This window comes from Tasmannia lanceolata, unplaced genomic scaffold (assembly GCF_043159265.1).
Source record: "Tasmannia lanceolata isolate RefF3 unplaced genomic scaffold, GAP_Taslan_0.1 ptg000020l, whole genome shotgun sequence".
NCBI classification, from domain to species: Eukaryota; Viridiplantae; Streptophyta; class Magnoliopsida; order Canellales; family Winteraceae; genus Tasmannia; species Tasmannia lanceolata.
The window spans coordinates 7,881,113-7,897,280 of record NW_027518697.1 but is presented as its reverse complement, the minus strand read 5'-3'; the positions used below and the strand labels follow the sequence as shown (position 1 = coordinate 7,897,280).

General features: G+C 40.2%; 1 protein-coding gene and 1 pseudogene across 1 annotated transcript; one reads left to right on the top strand and one right to left on the bottom strand.

Annotated features, from left to right (window-relative positions):
• Positions 1-2,152: 2,152 nt before the first annotated feature.
• LOC143855083 (mitochondrial import inner membrane translocase subunit TIM14-3-like) lies at positions 2,153-11,148 on the top strand. The gene is made up of 4 exons (XM_077365245.1): positions 2,153-2,271; positions 2,495-2,532; positions 10,452-10,630; positions 10,720-11,148. The coding sequence occupies exons 2-4, from the start codon at positions 2,527-2,529 to the stop codon at positions 10,874-10,876; spliced, it is 342 nt and encodes a 113-aa protein (XP_077221360.1). The 5' UTR covers positions 2,153-2,271; positions 2,495-2,526; the 3' UTR covers positions 10,877-11,148.
• A 1,919-nt stretch (positions 11,149-13,067) lies between these two features.
• Positions 13,068-15,017, bottom strand: LOC143854896 (pentatricopeptide repeat-containing protein At5g66520 pseudogene; annotated as a pseudogene).
• Positions 15,018-16,168: the final 1,151 nt, after the last annotated feature.

The window sequence follows — 16,168 nt, the reverse complement described above, 5'->3', positions numbered from 1 at the left end:
CCCTCGTATTGGGTGGAAATGACCAAAATACCTCTAAGTCAAAGAATATGATCAAAATACCCTGATGAAATTTCACCCTCTATAGTATGTGGTCTTGGAACACTATAAATAAAATACCCCCTTATTTACTTTGTATAATGGAATGACGAAAATTAAATCAAATGCAAACCAATACATGGTAAGTAGATTACACGGGAATGGTTTACCCTAAAAATGGATTACTCAATTGTATTTGCCCTCACTGGAACATACCCTGGGGTAAATGACGAGCGAAGGAATAAGTCCCATACTCCACTCCTCCACGAGGATGGAGGTAGGGGCGAAGGGGGCAATTGCCCCTTCCCCCAAACCCGTGAAAATCTCAAAAAATCTTTACCAGCATATGAAAATACCAAAATTTCCCGTGTCTTCATTTAATTTCCCAATTATTGTGAATGTGGGACAAAGGTCCTTATCGCAATCTATGACCTTTGTCTTTCCATGACGGAATTGTGTTTTTCCAAAACTGCAAGAATCAATATTTCTAGGGATTTTTTTTCACGGGACATAGGCTCATGACCGTTTCTAACTATTTAGGTAAGTTCCTCAATCTCTCTCTGTATCTCCAGTCTCTCTCAATCTCTATGTTTCCCTCACTGATGCGGACGAAAATGACCAAGAATAGTTCGGTTCGTTGGGGTGGAATAATTTTCTTATCTTTTAATTTGTATTTTCGTCATTTTATTTGTAGTAATTTTTAAGGCATTAAATCTTGTTCTTTTGACATGATTTTGGTGTTTTTAGAAAGGTTTTTCGATTACCTATCTAAAGAGCCCAAGATTTACACGATTTGAACTTGATTTGGCTAAGTTATAGGCGGTTTTAGGATATGATAAGTGTCTATTACGGGATTACTATTTTAGGTAAGTTTTAGTCATGTTTTAGGTTTTATTCATGTTATTTTAGATAGACGGCTACGATTAGTTGCTTAAACCTTAAGTTAGATTTTAGGGTTTCTTTTATTATAAATAGATGTTATGAAAGTAATGTAATGGATTTTGATTATTGAATGAAATTTGCCTTTGGTTTTTGAGTTCTTTTGAGAACTTTTGGTTACTTGGATTAACACCTGCAGGAATATTTTCTAGTTTCGATCTAAGAAACTCGACTTCGACGGGATCCAAGTAAATCACATCCCCTTTGACAGTGATCGAAGTATTATATTCCTTAAGACGGTGTTAGAAGGCCCCCCTTTTCATTTATTTTATCAATCTTGCATCCGCTGCTGCGCCACGAAGAGCGTCCAGATTTTTTGACTGTATCACTCACCTCTCTCTCTCTCTCTTGGTGATCACTTACTGAGAGAGGGGGTACTAATTTTTTTTAGTGAATAAAAAAAGCAGATTGAATTGGAGATGTCGTGTTTGCTTCCCATCGGAATGGAATTATGGAGCTATCATTGTGTCCTGGTGTAGTATTATTTTGCCCCCTTCCCAATCTCGTGAAAGGGGGACAACAAACAAAGATTTGAACATTGCATCCCCTCACGCAAGAATAATGGCGGACTCTCTCTTTCTCTCTCTGGTCCTGCTTGTTAAAGATTGTGAGAACCGATTGTGTCTAGATCTGATTATTGGACTCAGATTTACGTTTAATTTTGAGTCCAATAATTAGTTTTGGACTCATAATCGGTACTCAAAATCCAAAACAAGGGCTTCTTTGCTCTAAAGTTCATGATATTGTAAAGGTAAGAAGTTTTTTTTCTTCTCATTAATTCTTTATCTTGACCTCATAAATTTGTTAAATGCAAGCAAATTCACATCCAATCTGCTATTTGAAAATTTTCCTTAAATTTTTTTTTTTTTTTCCAACATGTTGCTTATGTGACTTATTATTCCATACTTACAGTTCTTGTCAACTAAATAATATCTTTACAACTAATACTCCGCCCCTTATGATTTACTTGGGACACTCGGCACATTGAATCCTTCTGACGTGAAGTACATCAGGTCATTGATACACTGCTGCTGCAGGGTGTCCCAAGTAATCAAAGGGGGTGCATTTATCATTTTCCTAATTTTTTGATTATTTATGACGTCAAATCACGTTAACATTGGGTGCATTATCCTAGAAGGGGGCGAAAAAAATATCTCCCCCAAATTAAATATACTCTATTTTTCATCTTCAAGAGAAGTTTCTCAAACCCCCCCTCTTTTTGTTTCTTGCCGCCCAAGAAACCCCTATGTTTATAAGAGAATTTGGCCACATCTTGGAGACCAAAAGACACATCAGGTATTTTCTTTTTTTTTGGTTCTCCTCCCCTGTCACCCTCTCTATGTTTATTTTCCCATTCTTCTTATATCTTATTTTTAGGGTTTTATTTTATTTTATTTGTATCCTTAGTCTAAAATCGTGAAAGTTAGGGTTTCTTTTCTCTTTTCTAACCATCCCTATTTTTTAAAGTTCTTTTGGAACATAATCATAAAATTCTGGTATTTTATTTGTTCTTTTTCAGGTAGCATTTCATCGTCTATATTGAGACCCAGTATGATGGTAAGTTCATTTGATTGTTAAATCTGTAATTTTTTTTTTTCCTTGTAAAATATGTGGGTTGAGAGCCCATTGATTCACTCTACCTTTTGTTTTTGTTGTTTTAGTTTTCATGTTTGTTGTTTCAATTCGATATCATCTTGTAGAATGAATTGCAGTGGAACAAGTAGGTGTATGAAGATTTTGTTTATTTGAGTCAAAATTTTGATGAAAATACCATATTATGACACATTAGGATGAAGATTGCCTGCTTTGTGTTGCTTAATTCTAATGCATTGTGGCTTTTAGACTAGTTGGGTCTCTTTCCAAGTATCTCAACTATTCGTAATTCATATGCATTGTAGGTATATCATTTGAGTAAAAAGTTGAGGTAGAAGTTAGGGTTGTGCTTAATGTAGGGCTTAGCATCCCTGAATTTCCTTTGAAGCTAGTTGACGAGGATGCAATTTCTTTGGTTTTAGAAGTGAAGATATTGGAACTTTGTTACGTAGCTAACCAATATGCCAAAAGCACTAGAGCTGATGGAACGCATTAGGCTAGGCCCTTTAAACCTATTCCATTCCAAGCTGGGTCCCACCTAGTCCCATACCTAAGCAGGCCCACACTCATGACCATAACATTCCACAATGCTTTGGCATCCGCTGTCCTCGGCGGCCCACTCTATGACTGCTTTCACTCTGGCCTTTTTCTTAGGTAGCCCTTTCCACAAGTCGCCCCTCCCGTGTCTCGAACACGGGACGTGGTGGTTGCTCTGATACCAAATGTTAAGTACCTAACCAATACACCAAAAGCTCCAAAGCTGATGGAATGCGTTAGGCTAGGCCTTTTAAGCCTGTCACATACCAGGCTGGGTCCCACCTAGTCCCATATCTAAGCAGGCCCCCACTCAGGATCGTAACAAATTTTCTCTAGTAGTTGTTTCTTGGTGGTTTTATTTTTTAACTTGTCACCTCTTTGCAATGTGCTTGGTGGTGATGCCGAAAGCTTGAAATCTTTTCTCACATTGCAGACCGAATGGAAGTATGTTGCCTAAGCTTTGGCAAGGTCATAGGAAAACACAAGAAGTGCTAAGTCATTGTCCTATTTTTGCTAATACTATGATATATTTGTATTGAATTTTGAGCCCCCCACCCACCAACCCACCCACACACACACACACACATACACTTTGGTAGGTTGTTTTTAATTTTCAAACAGAAGGTTTATTTGGGTTAACATAAAAGCACCATTTGGAGCGCTACTAGTCCTAGTTTTCTAAACAGTATCAAGAAGCTTAAGATCAGGGAATTCAAGCCAAGTCTTACTGCATGGGGAAGTGGATTTTTTCTTGGATGTTGTAAAACAATTTTCCCTTTGGCTTTGGGAGGCTCAAAAGAACCTTGGCTAGTTGGTTGTAAATGGAATAATACTGCATGATAAATATCTGAAGCCCTCCAAGGAGCTTGTCCAACCCTACAATCAAGCCTAAGTCTTGTTTGAAATGCTACGTTAGAGTCATCGATTTTATTGGAGGATGATACGACCTCTTCCACCCTGGTAATGAGAAGTTTTCTTGAACGATGTAGAAGCGTTTCCTACCTTTGGCACATAATAAATATCTGAACCCCTCCGATAAGCTGGTCCAAGTTCACAATGAAGGCGTCTTGTTTGAAACATAGTTATGGATGGGAAGCTCGCTTCCCAAATTTAGGGGATGCCCGCTTTCCAGATGCTTCATATGTGTTTCCACTTAATTAAGATTATGCTTCCTATTTAGGTGATTATTTCCTCCTAAAAGAATATTTTCCTCTTTTGATAATGCCGAAGGAGCTTATTTAAAAAAAGAGTGTATTTAAAACTTGAAAATTCTTCTCTAGTTTCAAATGAAAATTATGTGGATCTTGTTCCAAAAACATGACATTAAATATAGATGAATTATAAAACATGTGAAACTATAAATTCCTAATACTTGTAATCCCATTTGGTTAGGAAGTCTTTTCTTTTCTATTTGCAATTCTTACCTATATTAATCCTTCCTCTTTAACCTACTACAATCCTACTCTTTCTATGTACTTCTTGTTGGCTTCCAATGAGGCTTATTACATGCTTTAGGTTGACTTTCAATGCCGTTTCCCACTTATTTTATCTGTACTTTCTATAAAGATTTTTGCTTCCCGCATTGTCTCTTTTCTCAATGTCTTACTTCCCGCTTTTGCTTCCTGTATCACTTCTCGCACTCGCTTCCCACTCCGACAACTACGGTTTGAAATAATACTATTTGTCTGATTTATATTGGTTTTATTGGAGGATATGCATGTTAAACCATTAAAGAGAGGGACCCTATTTGCATCGTTTAGGTCACGTCAGGCCTCAATGCATATTTCTATACATGATACGATTGGGTTTCTAGGATTTTTCTTCTGATCTGGCTGAGTTTTCAACATGTTACAACTACTAAGATTTCTAATGTTTTTTCTTTTTCCAACAATGGTTTTTCTATTATCTGTCTTGTTAAGGGCCAATATGACTTTATTTTGTTGGGTCGTAAAAGTTTTGGATGTGACCAGTTTCCGATCATTATTTTGACTCATCTGTACTGCAATAGATCTCAGATCGTTTCTTGGATTAATGAAGAATATTGCTCGGATCACTTAAAGTTTAGAGCCTCAAGTGTGACTCACAGTCTAACATCTCATTGCTTTTCCAGCCTTTTTCTATTAGAAGCTTAGTCTAGTAAACTACTGTTCTGGCATGCCATCAATGCAGAGCATTTCTTGGATCAATCAAAGTCTAGGGCTACAAGTGTGACTCAGCCTAACATCTCATCTCTTTTCCAAACCATAAATTCTTGAAGCTGGAACATTTACAGGGATACAAAAGTAGTAGTACCTATTGGTTGCTTGATTTTCTTGTTTGAGTTCCTTACTAATATTTCATTATCTATGGACAACTATACCAACAATCATTGAGCTTAAATTTCTCATGCCTAGAGTCATTCCTCAGACATGATTTGAACTTGGCAGTTCCAAATCTAACCTTCCTTTAATTTGAACCATTTTACTCTGTATTCCACTATTGCCAGTTGACAACCAGATTCCTTAGCTTTAGGTTTGTTGTATCATGCAATGTTTGCTTCCTTTGAGTTTGCTTACATGGTTCATCATATCACCTACATCAATGTTTAGCGTCACTGTAGGCTTTCATCTGCTGATAAGAGAAATCAGAGGTTTGAGCATGCAGAAAATTAGCAAGAAATTATTAGAAGGTGAAATAGTGAGACTTAAGTAGAAGCCCTCAGAGACTTAAATCATGCAGAAAATGTTTAATGTCACCATAGACTCATCCGCTTGTAGCAGAAGCCTTCAGTCTAGTTATTTCTAAAGCAGAAGTAAAGGGTTTCATCAGCGGGTTTGTACCAAGTATGAATTCTCCTTCCATTACACATCTACAAATTGTCGATGACACTCTAATCTTCCGACATGAAAATCTGGAGTACACAAGGAACCTCAAGACAATCTTCAGATGGTTTGAAATGGCGTTCGGTTTGAAAGTCAATTTCTCCAAAAGCGTGTTAGCAGGTATTAACATGGAGGCTGGAGGGACAGAGTGGAGCACGCCTCCACCCTTAGATCAAGATGCGAGAAATCTCCCATCACTTACGTCGGGGTGCCTAAAGCCTCTCAATGGGATCAGTGATTGAAAGAATGGAGAGGAAGCTACCAACATGGAAAATATATACTTGTCTCTTGGGGAGAGAATCACTCTAATAAAGGTGACGCTGGCAAGTATCTCAGTGTACTACATGTCTCTGTACAAAGTCTCGACAAAGGTGGCTAAACAAATAGCAAAATTGCGACTTCTTATGGGAAGGTAGAGAGGCCAAAGGCAACCTAAAGCATCTTATGCTATGGGAGAACATATGTAGGCGGAAACCTCAAGGAGGGGTCGACATTGGACGGATTAAGATGCAGAATGTATATCTTCTGGGGAACTGGCTTTAGAGGTATGGAGAGGAGGCTTTATGGCATTCCATCGTCGGCAACAAATATGGATATGGATGGGGGGATTGGGAGTTTATGAACCCATCTTTTGGTAAAAGTTCGGGTGCATTGAAGTTCATCTGTATCTCGAGACCGTTCTTTGAGCCATGTGCAAGATTATTAGTGGGTAGGTGGGAGGGTACTCGGTTCTGGGTAGATGTTTGGTTAGGGGGGAGTCCTGTCTATGACATGCATTTCTATGATTACATGGAAAGAAAAGGGGGTTGGGAGGGTAGACCGGATCATCAATCTTGTGAGAAACCTAAAGGACCACGAGATAGCCAGCCCTTTCCTAGCTCCTCTCTTTCTTCTTGAGTCACACTATTGCTCCATTTCTTATCTAAATCACAAAGTCTGGTCCCTCGATATTTCCTTTTCTATTTGGTTTTTTTTCCACTAGTTAGTTAGCGGCAACGGGCCTGGAACCAAATTATCACGGATCTGGTGATGTGCGCCTCCCTAGGGTGGTGGCTTTTGCATGGGCGATGAGTAACAATCGGATCAACACTTGCAATAGGCTCACAAGGCACAAAGTCACTCTTGTCAGTCGGTGAATATTGTGTAAGGCAGCTAAAGAATCCATTGATCATGCTCTCTTACACTTCTCTTACATTGCCGCTTCTCTATCAATCTATGTAGTGCCATCATTAGAAGCTTCGATTTCTCTAGAGTATTCCAAAGGTCCATCAGAAGAATAGTCTTATACTGGTGCAACACCCCTTCCGGGAAGACGAGTCGCACATTATGGAATCTGGTCTCGTATGCGACCATGTGACATATCTGACAAGAGAAGAACTGGAGGATCTTTGACGATAAATAGAAAAGCGTCGTGAGAAGCTTGTTAGACATCAAGATTGGTCTCGTCCCATGGGCCAAAATGGAGGACGTGCTATCACCATATTCCATGTCCCCCAATAATGGATGGCTAAAACTCAACTTTGATGTTATTGCTAAAGGAAAACCGAGTCCCGCAGGGATTGGGGGTGCGTGGGGGGGGGGATCCATGACTCAAACGACTACTCTTTGATGTCTTATTCTAGTCTATTTGGGATTTTTTACTCTAATGAGGTGGAGGCTAGGACCCTATTGTGAGGACTAAGGTGGTTCGTGCCACATTAGCTTCCTTTCCCTTGGGGTTTGTTCAGTTGACTTCCTCATTTCAGAAACCCCGAGGAAATGACGTGCAAGGTTTTAAATTTCGGTTTCGGTTTCGGTCGGGACGGAAACGGAAACATTTTAGTTTCAGTGGAAATCTTGTAAAATCATGAAAATGCATGGAAACATATGCAAATGATGAATTTTTTTTATATTAAAAAAAAATTCATATGCAAATGATCAAATTTTAAAATGAAACTTTGGGAAATGCTAGAATAAGCACAAAGAAACACCTAGTGACATGCATTGCCACACATGTCTGGAATAGTGAAGTTAATAAAGAAGTACAATGTAATGAAGTATAAGAAAGTATAATGACCAGTTTCCTCTCTAAGTGCCCTAACTCTATGTCAATGCCACAGAGTTACGAGGTATTATTGGTCCCTTGTCAATCGAAATCATGTGCAGTTCAATGATTGTCTACCAAATATCATTCTCTACATTAATGAAATGAAATGCAAATAATAACATCTTTCCATTTTTTTTGTAGTTCTGACCATTTTGGTCGAATTTTGGGAATTCTAAAATTTCGAGAATTTCGGTCAAAGTTCAGGAATTTTGGTAAAAAATTTGGGGAAAAATGATGTAAAAGAATGTAGATTTCATTTCGGTGGGGATAGAAATGGAAAGATTTAAGTTGTTTTGGGAAAATTTCGGGGAAATTTGAACCATGATTCTCAGCCATTCAGCCAGCCCCAAACAGATCCGGCACCCACGCCTAAAACTGAAGAGGCCTTATTCACCCCAAATCTCTCTACACCATAGCAACCCTATGTTTCCTCCAGACTGCCCCACCATCAACAACTTCCATCTTCAACGACTTACCCTTCTCATCCTGCCACATCCCCTTCGTATTGAACGAAACTGAAGAGACCCTATTCATCCTCAAATCTCTCTACACTAGAAATGGCCCTCTGTTTCCTTCAGACCGCCCCACCATCAACGGCGTCCATCTTCAACAACGTCCAACCATCTCCGTCGTTGGACTCGGTTGCCGATCATCTTCAACAACTTCCAACCATCTCTCCTTGGACCCCAGAGAGAGAGAGAGAGAGAGAGAGAGAGAGAGAGAGAGAGAGAGAGAGAGAGAGAGTTTCATCAAAGAACTTCCTTTTCCCCTGCTGAGCAATGGAAAGGGATCGGAGAAAATTGCTGAAATCCCCATCACACGTCAGATTTTGTATTTTCCACGTCATAAATTCAAAAAAACTATTAAGGTTTCTGAGGAAACTAACCGATCACCCTTTCAACCTCTTTGATGGAAAAAAAAATGAGGCTTTCTACACTGTTTCGGTGGAAAAAAAGCAACTGAACAGACCCTTGGTACTGGAGGAAGATTACACAAAGTCACAAATGTCCTAGCACGGGCTAGCGATTTGGTAATGGGACCTTGGAAACTGTCAGGTATTATCGCGGAGATTTGCGATTGCTGCAGGATTATCCGACCACAATTTTCTCACGTGCTTCGTTCCACAAACAAGAAAGCAGATAAACTTGCCAAAGATGGACTGGAAAAACCGGTCATGGAGGTGATTCTGTCAAGCCTTGATTAGTGGTTGATGGCTGTTTCAATTGGTGTAGCATTGCTTTTTTGCAGGTGGGTCAGTGATTGTAATCGTGTCGGGTGACGTCTTGTTCCCCATCATAATCAGCTGTAATAACATTTAGGAATAAATAAACCTTGCTCACATTATGTGTTTGCAAGGCAGCTCACTATTGTGAATCCTGCTCTATATTATTAAATGATTAATTATGTTTCAGAACTTCTGTACAGAAGGGATTTGATGCCCTGCTTGTGGCATTGGTTGGATACACTCAACTGATTAGGCAGTGGATCAGTGGATCTGTCCACTTGGAGATCCACTGCCGGTACATTTTTATTCGGCTGCAAGTGTTCTTTCTTAAGCTACTAATAAGAAAATGGGGCTTTTTTTTCATTTGTCAAATGAACTGGATATGGGGCTGCATGATGGGTGGTGCACTACCTCAGAGTACATCTGTGTGGCAATTAGAGTTTGTTGGTATAATCTTGTGTTGCATGAAAGGGGAAAGCACATTGAGTTGCATCACTTCTCATTCAAGGGAAGGCACTTAAGGGAGTTCCATTATTCAAACTTCGATGATGAACAAGTAAAATGCCAGCTCAAAAGAAATAACACTTCTTTTGGAGGTTGGATCCAACCCACTTCTGGCCCAATCAATAAAGGTTAGCAGTCACCAAGATTGTAAGATTCCATTTCTAGTGTGCCAAACAACATGTGAGTGGGAGTGTCAAGCCATTCATTGGTTTGGGAGTAACAGCTTGATTCTTGACAATGTTATAGTGATTTCTTAGAAAGTTATATATTCAAGTAGATAAACTAAACTTTTCCTATCTGATGAAGTTACAGGCCCGGCCTCCGATCATTATTTGGATTATAGATTTCTATATATGCATTTTTGTGTCACTGTATGTACAATATTTTGCGCAGTATTTAACATTCATACTCGAGAACTTGGCCAAGGAAACTTGAGTCGACTCATGCGAGATGATGGTCGACCCAGTCAATATTTATCAACTCAGCGAGTCTTTAGGAGTTTTGATTGACTAGGTAGATGATGATGGTTGACCAGATAAAACTTAAGTTTTGCTTTTACCTTTTTGGTTTTTAAAATTGTCAAGGTTTGTGGGATTATATGTTTCCCATTTGAAGTGTCTTAATAACATGGCCCATATGCTGACTATGCTTTTAATCTATGGCATTGCAGGCAGGTCCTCTAATAACAGGTATTTCAGTTGCCGCCGCCGCTTTGGGAGGCAGATATATGATCCAAGCATGGCAGTCATTCAAAGCCCGACCCATCGTTCCTCGAGCACGAAGATTCTACGAGGGTGGGTTTCAGCAGGTGATGACAAAAAGAGAAGCTGCATTAATCCTCGGCATCAGGTACAGTCAGGGCCTCCCTTGACACATTTTCTTCTCCTTTTTTTCCCTTGTTCTTCTGGGTTCTAAACTGTTACTGCATTGGGTTTCAGAGAGCGTGATGTGATGGAAAAGATTAAAGAGGCCCACAGAAGAGTGATGGTAGCAAACCATCCCGACAGCGGCGGAAGCCATTATCTCGCTTCTAAGATCAACGAGGCCAAGGATGTTTTGACGGGAAGGACAAAGAGTGGTGGGTCTGCTTTCTAGAACATGCATCCCTTCTCCTCTGATTTATATTTAAACAACAACAAAGATACGAAGATAAGAAGTGAATCCCTGCAATGGGAAGGGAGAAAGGATACTGTAGTTTTTGGATGGAAATTTTTTTATACAATAAACTTCAATTTTATTGAAAAGTTTAATAAGCTTGTGAAAACTATAATCTATAAGCCTTTGTTTTTTGAAAGGTTTAAACTATAAACTTCATCGTTAGGTAATATGACATTTTTGAATGTTAAACGTCTGTCCGATGCTTGTGATTTTGATGTGACCCATTCCTCATTTTGTTCACTGTAAGTGTCAGCCTAGGTTTGCACTCTAATTGAATTATCAGTGTAATTTGTGTGAAAATTTGCAATACCAGAACTCTATTGTTTTGGTACTGGCACTCCTCTCTTCATAACAGAATAAGAGCTGAAAGTTTTCCCGTGTTTTGGCTGTGGACAATTCACGTTTGCATCAAATCATTCCTCATAGAAGAGAAAATCCACATGGGGTGTGTTAAATCCATATGAAAATGCTGTCATTCATTCTTTTTTTTTGTAGGGTAATAATTTTATTATATATTAAATCCCAGGAAGAACAAAGATAGACCAGGGAACAAGATGTCCTACGAAACTAGTACATCTGAAAGCAAAAAAGAAAAGAAAAAAAGGCCCAGCCAACAGCCAATTACAGCTGCCACCTGTACTATCTTCCCCCATCCTTTCTGCTCTATCTAAAAGCTGGTTTGGTTTTCCATTTCAAGGTATGGACATCCAGACCTCTATGGACTTGTAGTTCCAAAAGAAAATGTAACTTGGTTCTATCAGTAATCTGTTTTCTTTCTTTTTGCTTGTGTGTTCTGTGGCATTTGCAGAATGATCACATGGATTGTGGCTGAAATCTGGAGGCTGAATTATCATACCTGATAGCCCCGCATCTTCACCATTGTTACCTGTGACTCGTTTACTGCTACTGCAGACCATCTATTACTTTAGATAGAACCCCATATCCACTATCTGATTTCCCTTTTCTGCCCGATGTCTATCTTTCTCCTGATTTGAGACACTTCTCTTCTAACTGAGCCAGGCCCACTCCTTCCCTTTGTTCTAGTGAGTTTTGAACCAGCACTAGCATCCCCTGATTTGCTACTTCCACTTCCTCTCTTTCTGGCCCATCCTTTGCCAACTTGTCTGCCTTTTCGTTCGCTGACCTCATTTGATGTTGGATTTGAGGTTTAATGTCTTGGACCAGATCCTTTATCTCTGTTATATAATGTTGGCGAGCTTCCATGAGCCTATCGACTTGCTGGCTGCCAAGCAAGGGCATTTGTAGAGTCTCCTTCAATAATCAACCGTCCGAGGCGGGATTGCATACCATCTTAAACCCCAAAGGAGGGCTTTTGCTTCTGCCTCATTTGCATCACATTCCCCCGCATATCCAGAAGACCAGAAAACGACATCAATCGTCCTCCATTAATCGAATAATGCCTCCAATTCCTGCTCTACCTGGGTTTCCTTTAGAGCTACCATCAAAATTGAGTTTCAGCCAACCTATCGGGGGAGGTGTCCATTTGGGAGTAATTTAATTTGATCTTCACTTCCTTTTCTGCCACTACCGTCTACCGTTCTCTAAGGATGTCTCCTACACTGTAGCTCGTTCCCTCACCTTTTCTAGCCCATAAGATCGATACTGATATCTGAAATAATTTTGCTTCAGCTCTTTTTTTTCTTTTGAAAATGCGATTATTTCTCTCTTTCCATATGTGACATACTATCACATATGGGACTAGATGTTATAACTGTTGCCGTGATTCTCTGAACGGGCCGCCGCTCCAACTTTGCACTACACTTTTGATAGATCTTGGAATAACCCATAGGAGATCAAACTATCAAAGCTCTTAATGATCCCTCTGCCAAAGATGATAGGAGCAGGGGTAATATAACAATAGGTGATCCAGTGACTCTTCATCCTTCCTGGATAAAACACACCAGCTAGTGATATGCATCTTTCTTTTTATAGGCAATCGCACTATTGATTTTCCTGCTTTCCAGAATCCAAACAAAAGTTGTAAACGCCAAAAGTTGACAACCTTGGGGGGCCTGACAACTTCCAAAATTTTGCACAGCCTGATGGTAAAATGTTGGCATTCTTATGCCATTAAATCCTCATTCTATCAAGAACAATAACCTGAGCTTCACCAATAGTCCCTACAAGAACAGAACCCTTCTCTAAATCGATGGAAGCGATTTCGATCCCTTACAATTATTTCTCTTTGATAGAGCTTTGAGACTAGCTTGGTATGAGTGTGACAGTCTCTACACACTCTAAGGTTCTTTACTATTCTAATGGGTATCCCATGGCCTATGTTGATGACTCCAAAAGCAATTGCCAACTTCTCACTGTGATAAGACAATGCTATCTCCTTCTCTTCCTCATCAGCCATGTCCACAAACATCTGAGATGTATCTTGTACATACCCAACCATCTTCAATTTCCTTTCCATTTCACCCAACTTTGCATAGATTTCTTTACTTTGAGGATGACTTGTGTCCCCCACAAAAAACTCATGAACCACTCCGTTCCATTCTAAGAAACTACACCCTCTCTCCTTCGTTACTCCCTTCTCTACCATCACTCTCCTTGTCTCCACAGCATCCTCCCACCGGCCAGCGGCCGCATAGATATTTGATAAGAGAACATACCGGCCTCCATCATGAGGTTCCAACGAGATGAGACGCTTTCCAACCCTCTCGCCCACCTCGACATTATTGTGGGTTTTACAAGCAGCCATTAGAGCACCCCACTGAGAAGCTTGAGGCTCCATTGGCATGTTGGTTATGAGCTCCTCAGCCTCTTGAACTAGCCCGGCGCGACCTAGAAGATCGGCTAGGCATCCATAATGTTCACTCAAAGGCTCGATGCCGTAATCCTTCTTCATGGATTCAAAAATCTCGAGCCCCTCACCGACCATTCCCCCATGGGTGCACCCACATAGAACCCCAATGAATGTGGTCTCATTAGGAGCCATTTCATGCCTTCTCATTGTAGAAAAGAGCTCCAATGCATCTTGTCCATGTCCATGCATGGCAAGCCCACCAATCATAGAATTCCACAATATAACATCCTTTTCATGCACCATATTGAACACTTCTAAAGCAACATCTAAGCAACCACACTTAGCATACATGTCTACTAGAGCTGTCCCTAAAACCACATTCATTTCTTTCCCTAGATTGTTCTTCTCAACATATTTATGAACCCACCTCCCTTGTTCAAGTGCACCCAAGTTAGCACAAGCCTTCAAAACACTCACTAGAGTGATTAAATCAGGTTTCATACCCCAAACTTGCATCTCATTGAAGAGTCTCAATGCCTCTAAAAATCCCCCACACCTTACATAGCCATCGATCATGGCACTCCAAGAAACCAAACTTCTCTTTGGCATTCTCTCAAACAGATCCCTTGCAGATTGGACATCCTCATGTTTCCCATACCCTGAAATCATCGAATTCCAAGAAATCAAATCCAAATCCAAGCTCTTGTCAAACAACACACGAGCCTCCTCTAAGCAACCCATATTACAATACATACTCATAAGAGAGTTCCTAACAACAAGCAAGTCCTCCACCCCACGTTTCAAAATTTGGCCATGTACTTTCCTCCCTAGCCAAATGTCATTACTACCCATTATACAAGCCTTCACAGTAAGGGCAAAAGTGTAATTGTTTGGCGGGACCCCCCTCGCCAACATTCGAAAATAGAACACAATGGCATCATGTTCTACGTGGGCCGCGATCATGGCATTCCACGTGTAGACATCGGGTTGCTCTATGGATTCAAACACAAGGTGTGCGTATCTCCGGTCGCTGGATTCTGACTTCAGGCAGAATTGGACTATGCGGCTTGCCGCAAATGTGTCCCTAATGAAGCCTGAAGTTATAGTGTAGGCATGGAGTGTCCTTAGATCTATGGGTTGGTTATAGGCATATTCTAAAAGGGGTAATATTGGATGGTTTGGGATAAATCGGCTGCCGGGATTTGAGTCGATGTCGCCGGAAAATGACACACCGGTGGAGAGAAAAGAAGGTGAGTGTATAGCGTAAGTTGAAACTCTCAGCCATTGTCGAACGTAAGTTGTTTGCATGGCGTTGGATTTTGGTATTAGAATATGGGTAATGTTTTGGTTATATTAGTGTAAGGAAAAGCCAAATGAAATACCCTCGTTAAGATGTGAAATTACGAAAAAGCACTGCTTGTGCTCCTCTTGTAAAGTTGTAATAATTAGGAGTACAACTAGGGCTGCAACAGGGTCGGATTTTTCAAAACCCTAGCCCAATCCTGGATCCCATTATCTCGCCCTGACCCGACCTGACCCTGAGTCAGGGCCGGAAAACCTCAACCCATTACCCGCCCTACAGGGTATTGTGCTGGCGCTGGCCCGCCCTGATTGGGCAGGGCCTGGCTGGGTCGCCCCTAATTGACCCTAGTGCAAATACCTGTTAAGAGTGCCAAAGATAAAGTAACCACTTATTATATGGAACAAAATGATCAATAAACAGAGAAAGGGAACAAAATAAGACAATATGAATTCAACAACATGCGGGCAACAGAGACAATTAATAATAATAATCTAAAGAAACATCAATCCAAAATAATAGAAAACATTAGCAAAAGAAACATGCACAGATGGTTCAATTCTATAATAGAAAACTCAGGGTCAGGCCGGGTCAGGTACCCAAAGCATTAACCCAAAACCCGCCCGACCTGAGTCAGGGTTAAAAAAAAAAGAAGAACCCTGACCCGCCCTCAGGGTTAGAAAATCCAGCCCTGACCCTGTTCGGGCTCAGGGTGGGTCAGGGCTGACAGGGCCAAACTTGCACCCCTGAGTACAACCATAGTTAGCAAAACTTCATCTTAAACTTTGGGATTTGCTAGAGACTTTCTCGAGAAGGCATTTGGTGGCTCACTTTTGCATGAGAGAACAGTCACATAGGCTCACTTTTCAGCAGATTTTGTCTTATTAATTAAATTTATCTGAGTTGGTTCCTTCTTATTCAAAAGTTAGTCTCGAAATTCCATAGCAAATCCCGTTTTATTTTTAAAAAAGAAAACGGGCTTTTGTTGGTTGGCCGTTTAATACTCTGTTTAAGGCCATTTTTTTAAAAGAAAACTCTTAAAACGTATTCTAAATGTACTACTAAACGTATTTTTTGGCCAACTTTTCAACTTTACCCAACTATATTTTAAATGTATTTGACTATTTTTTACTCCGTATTTCGAACTCATACCATATTA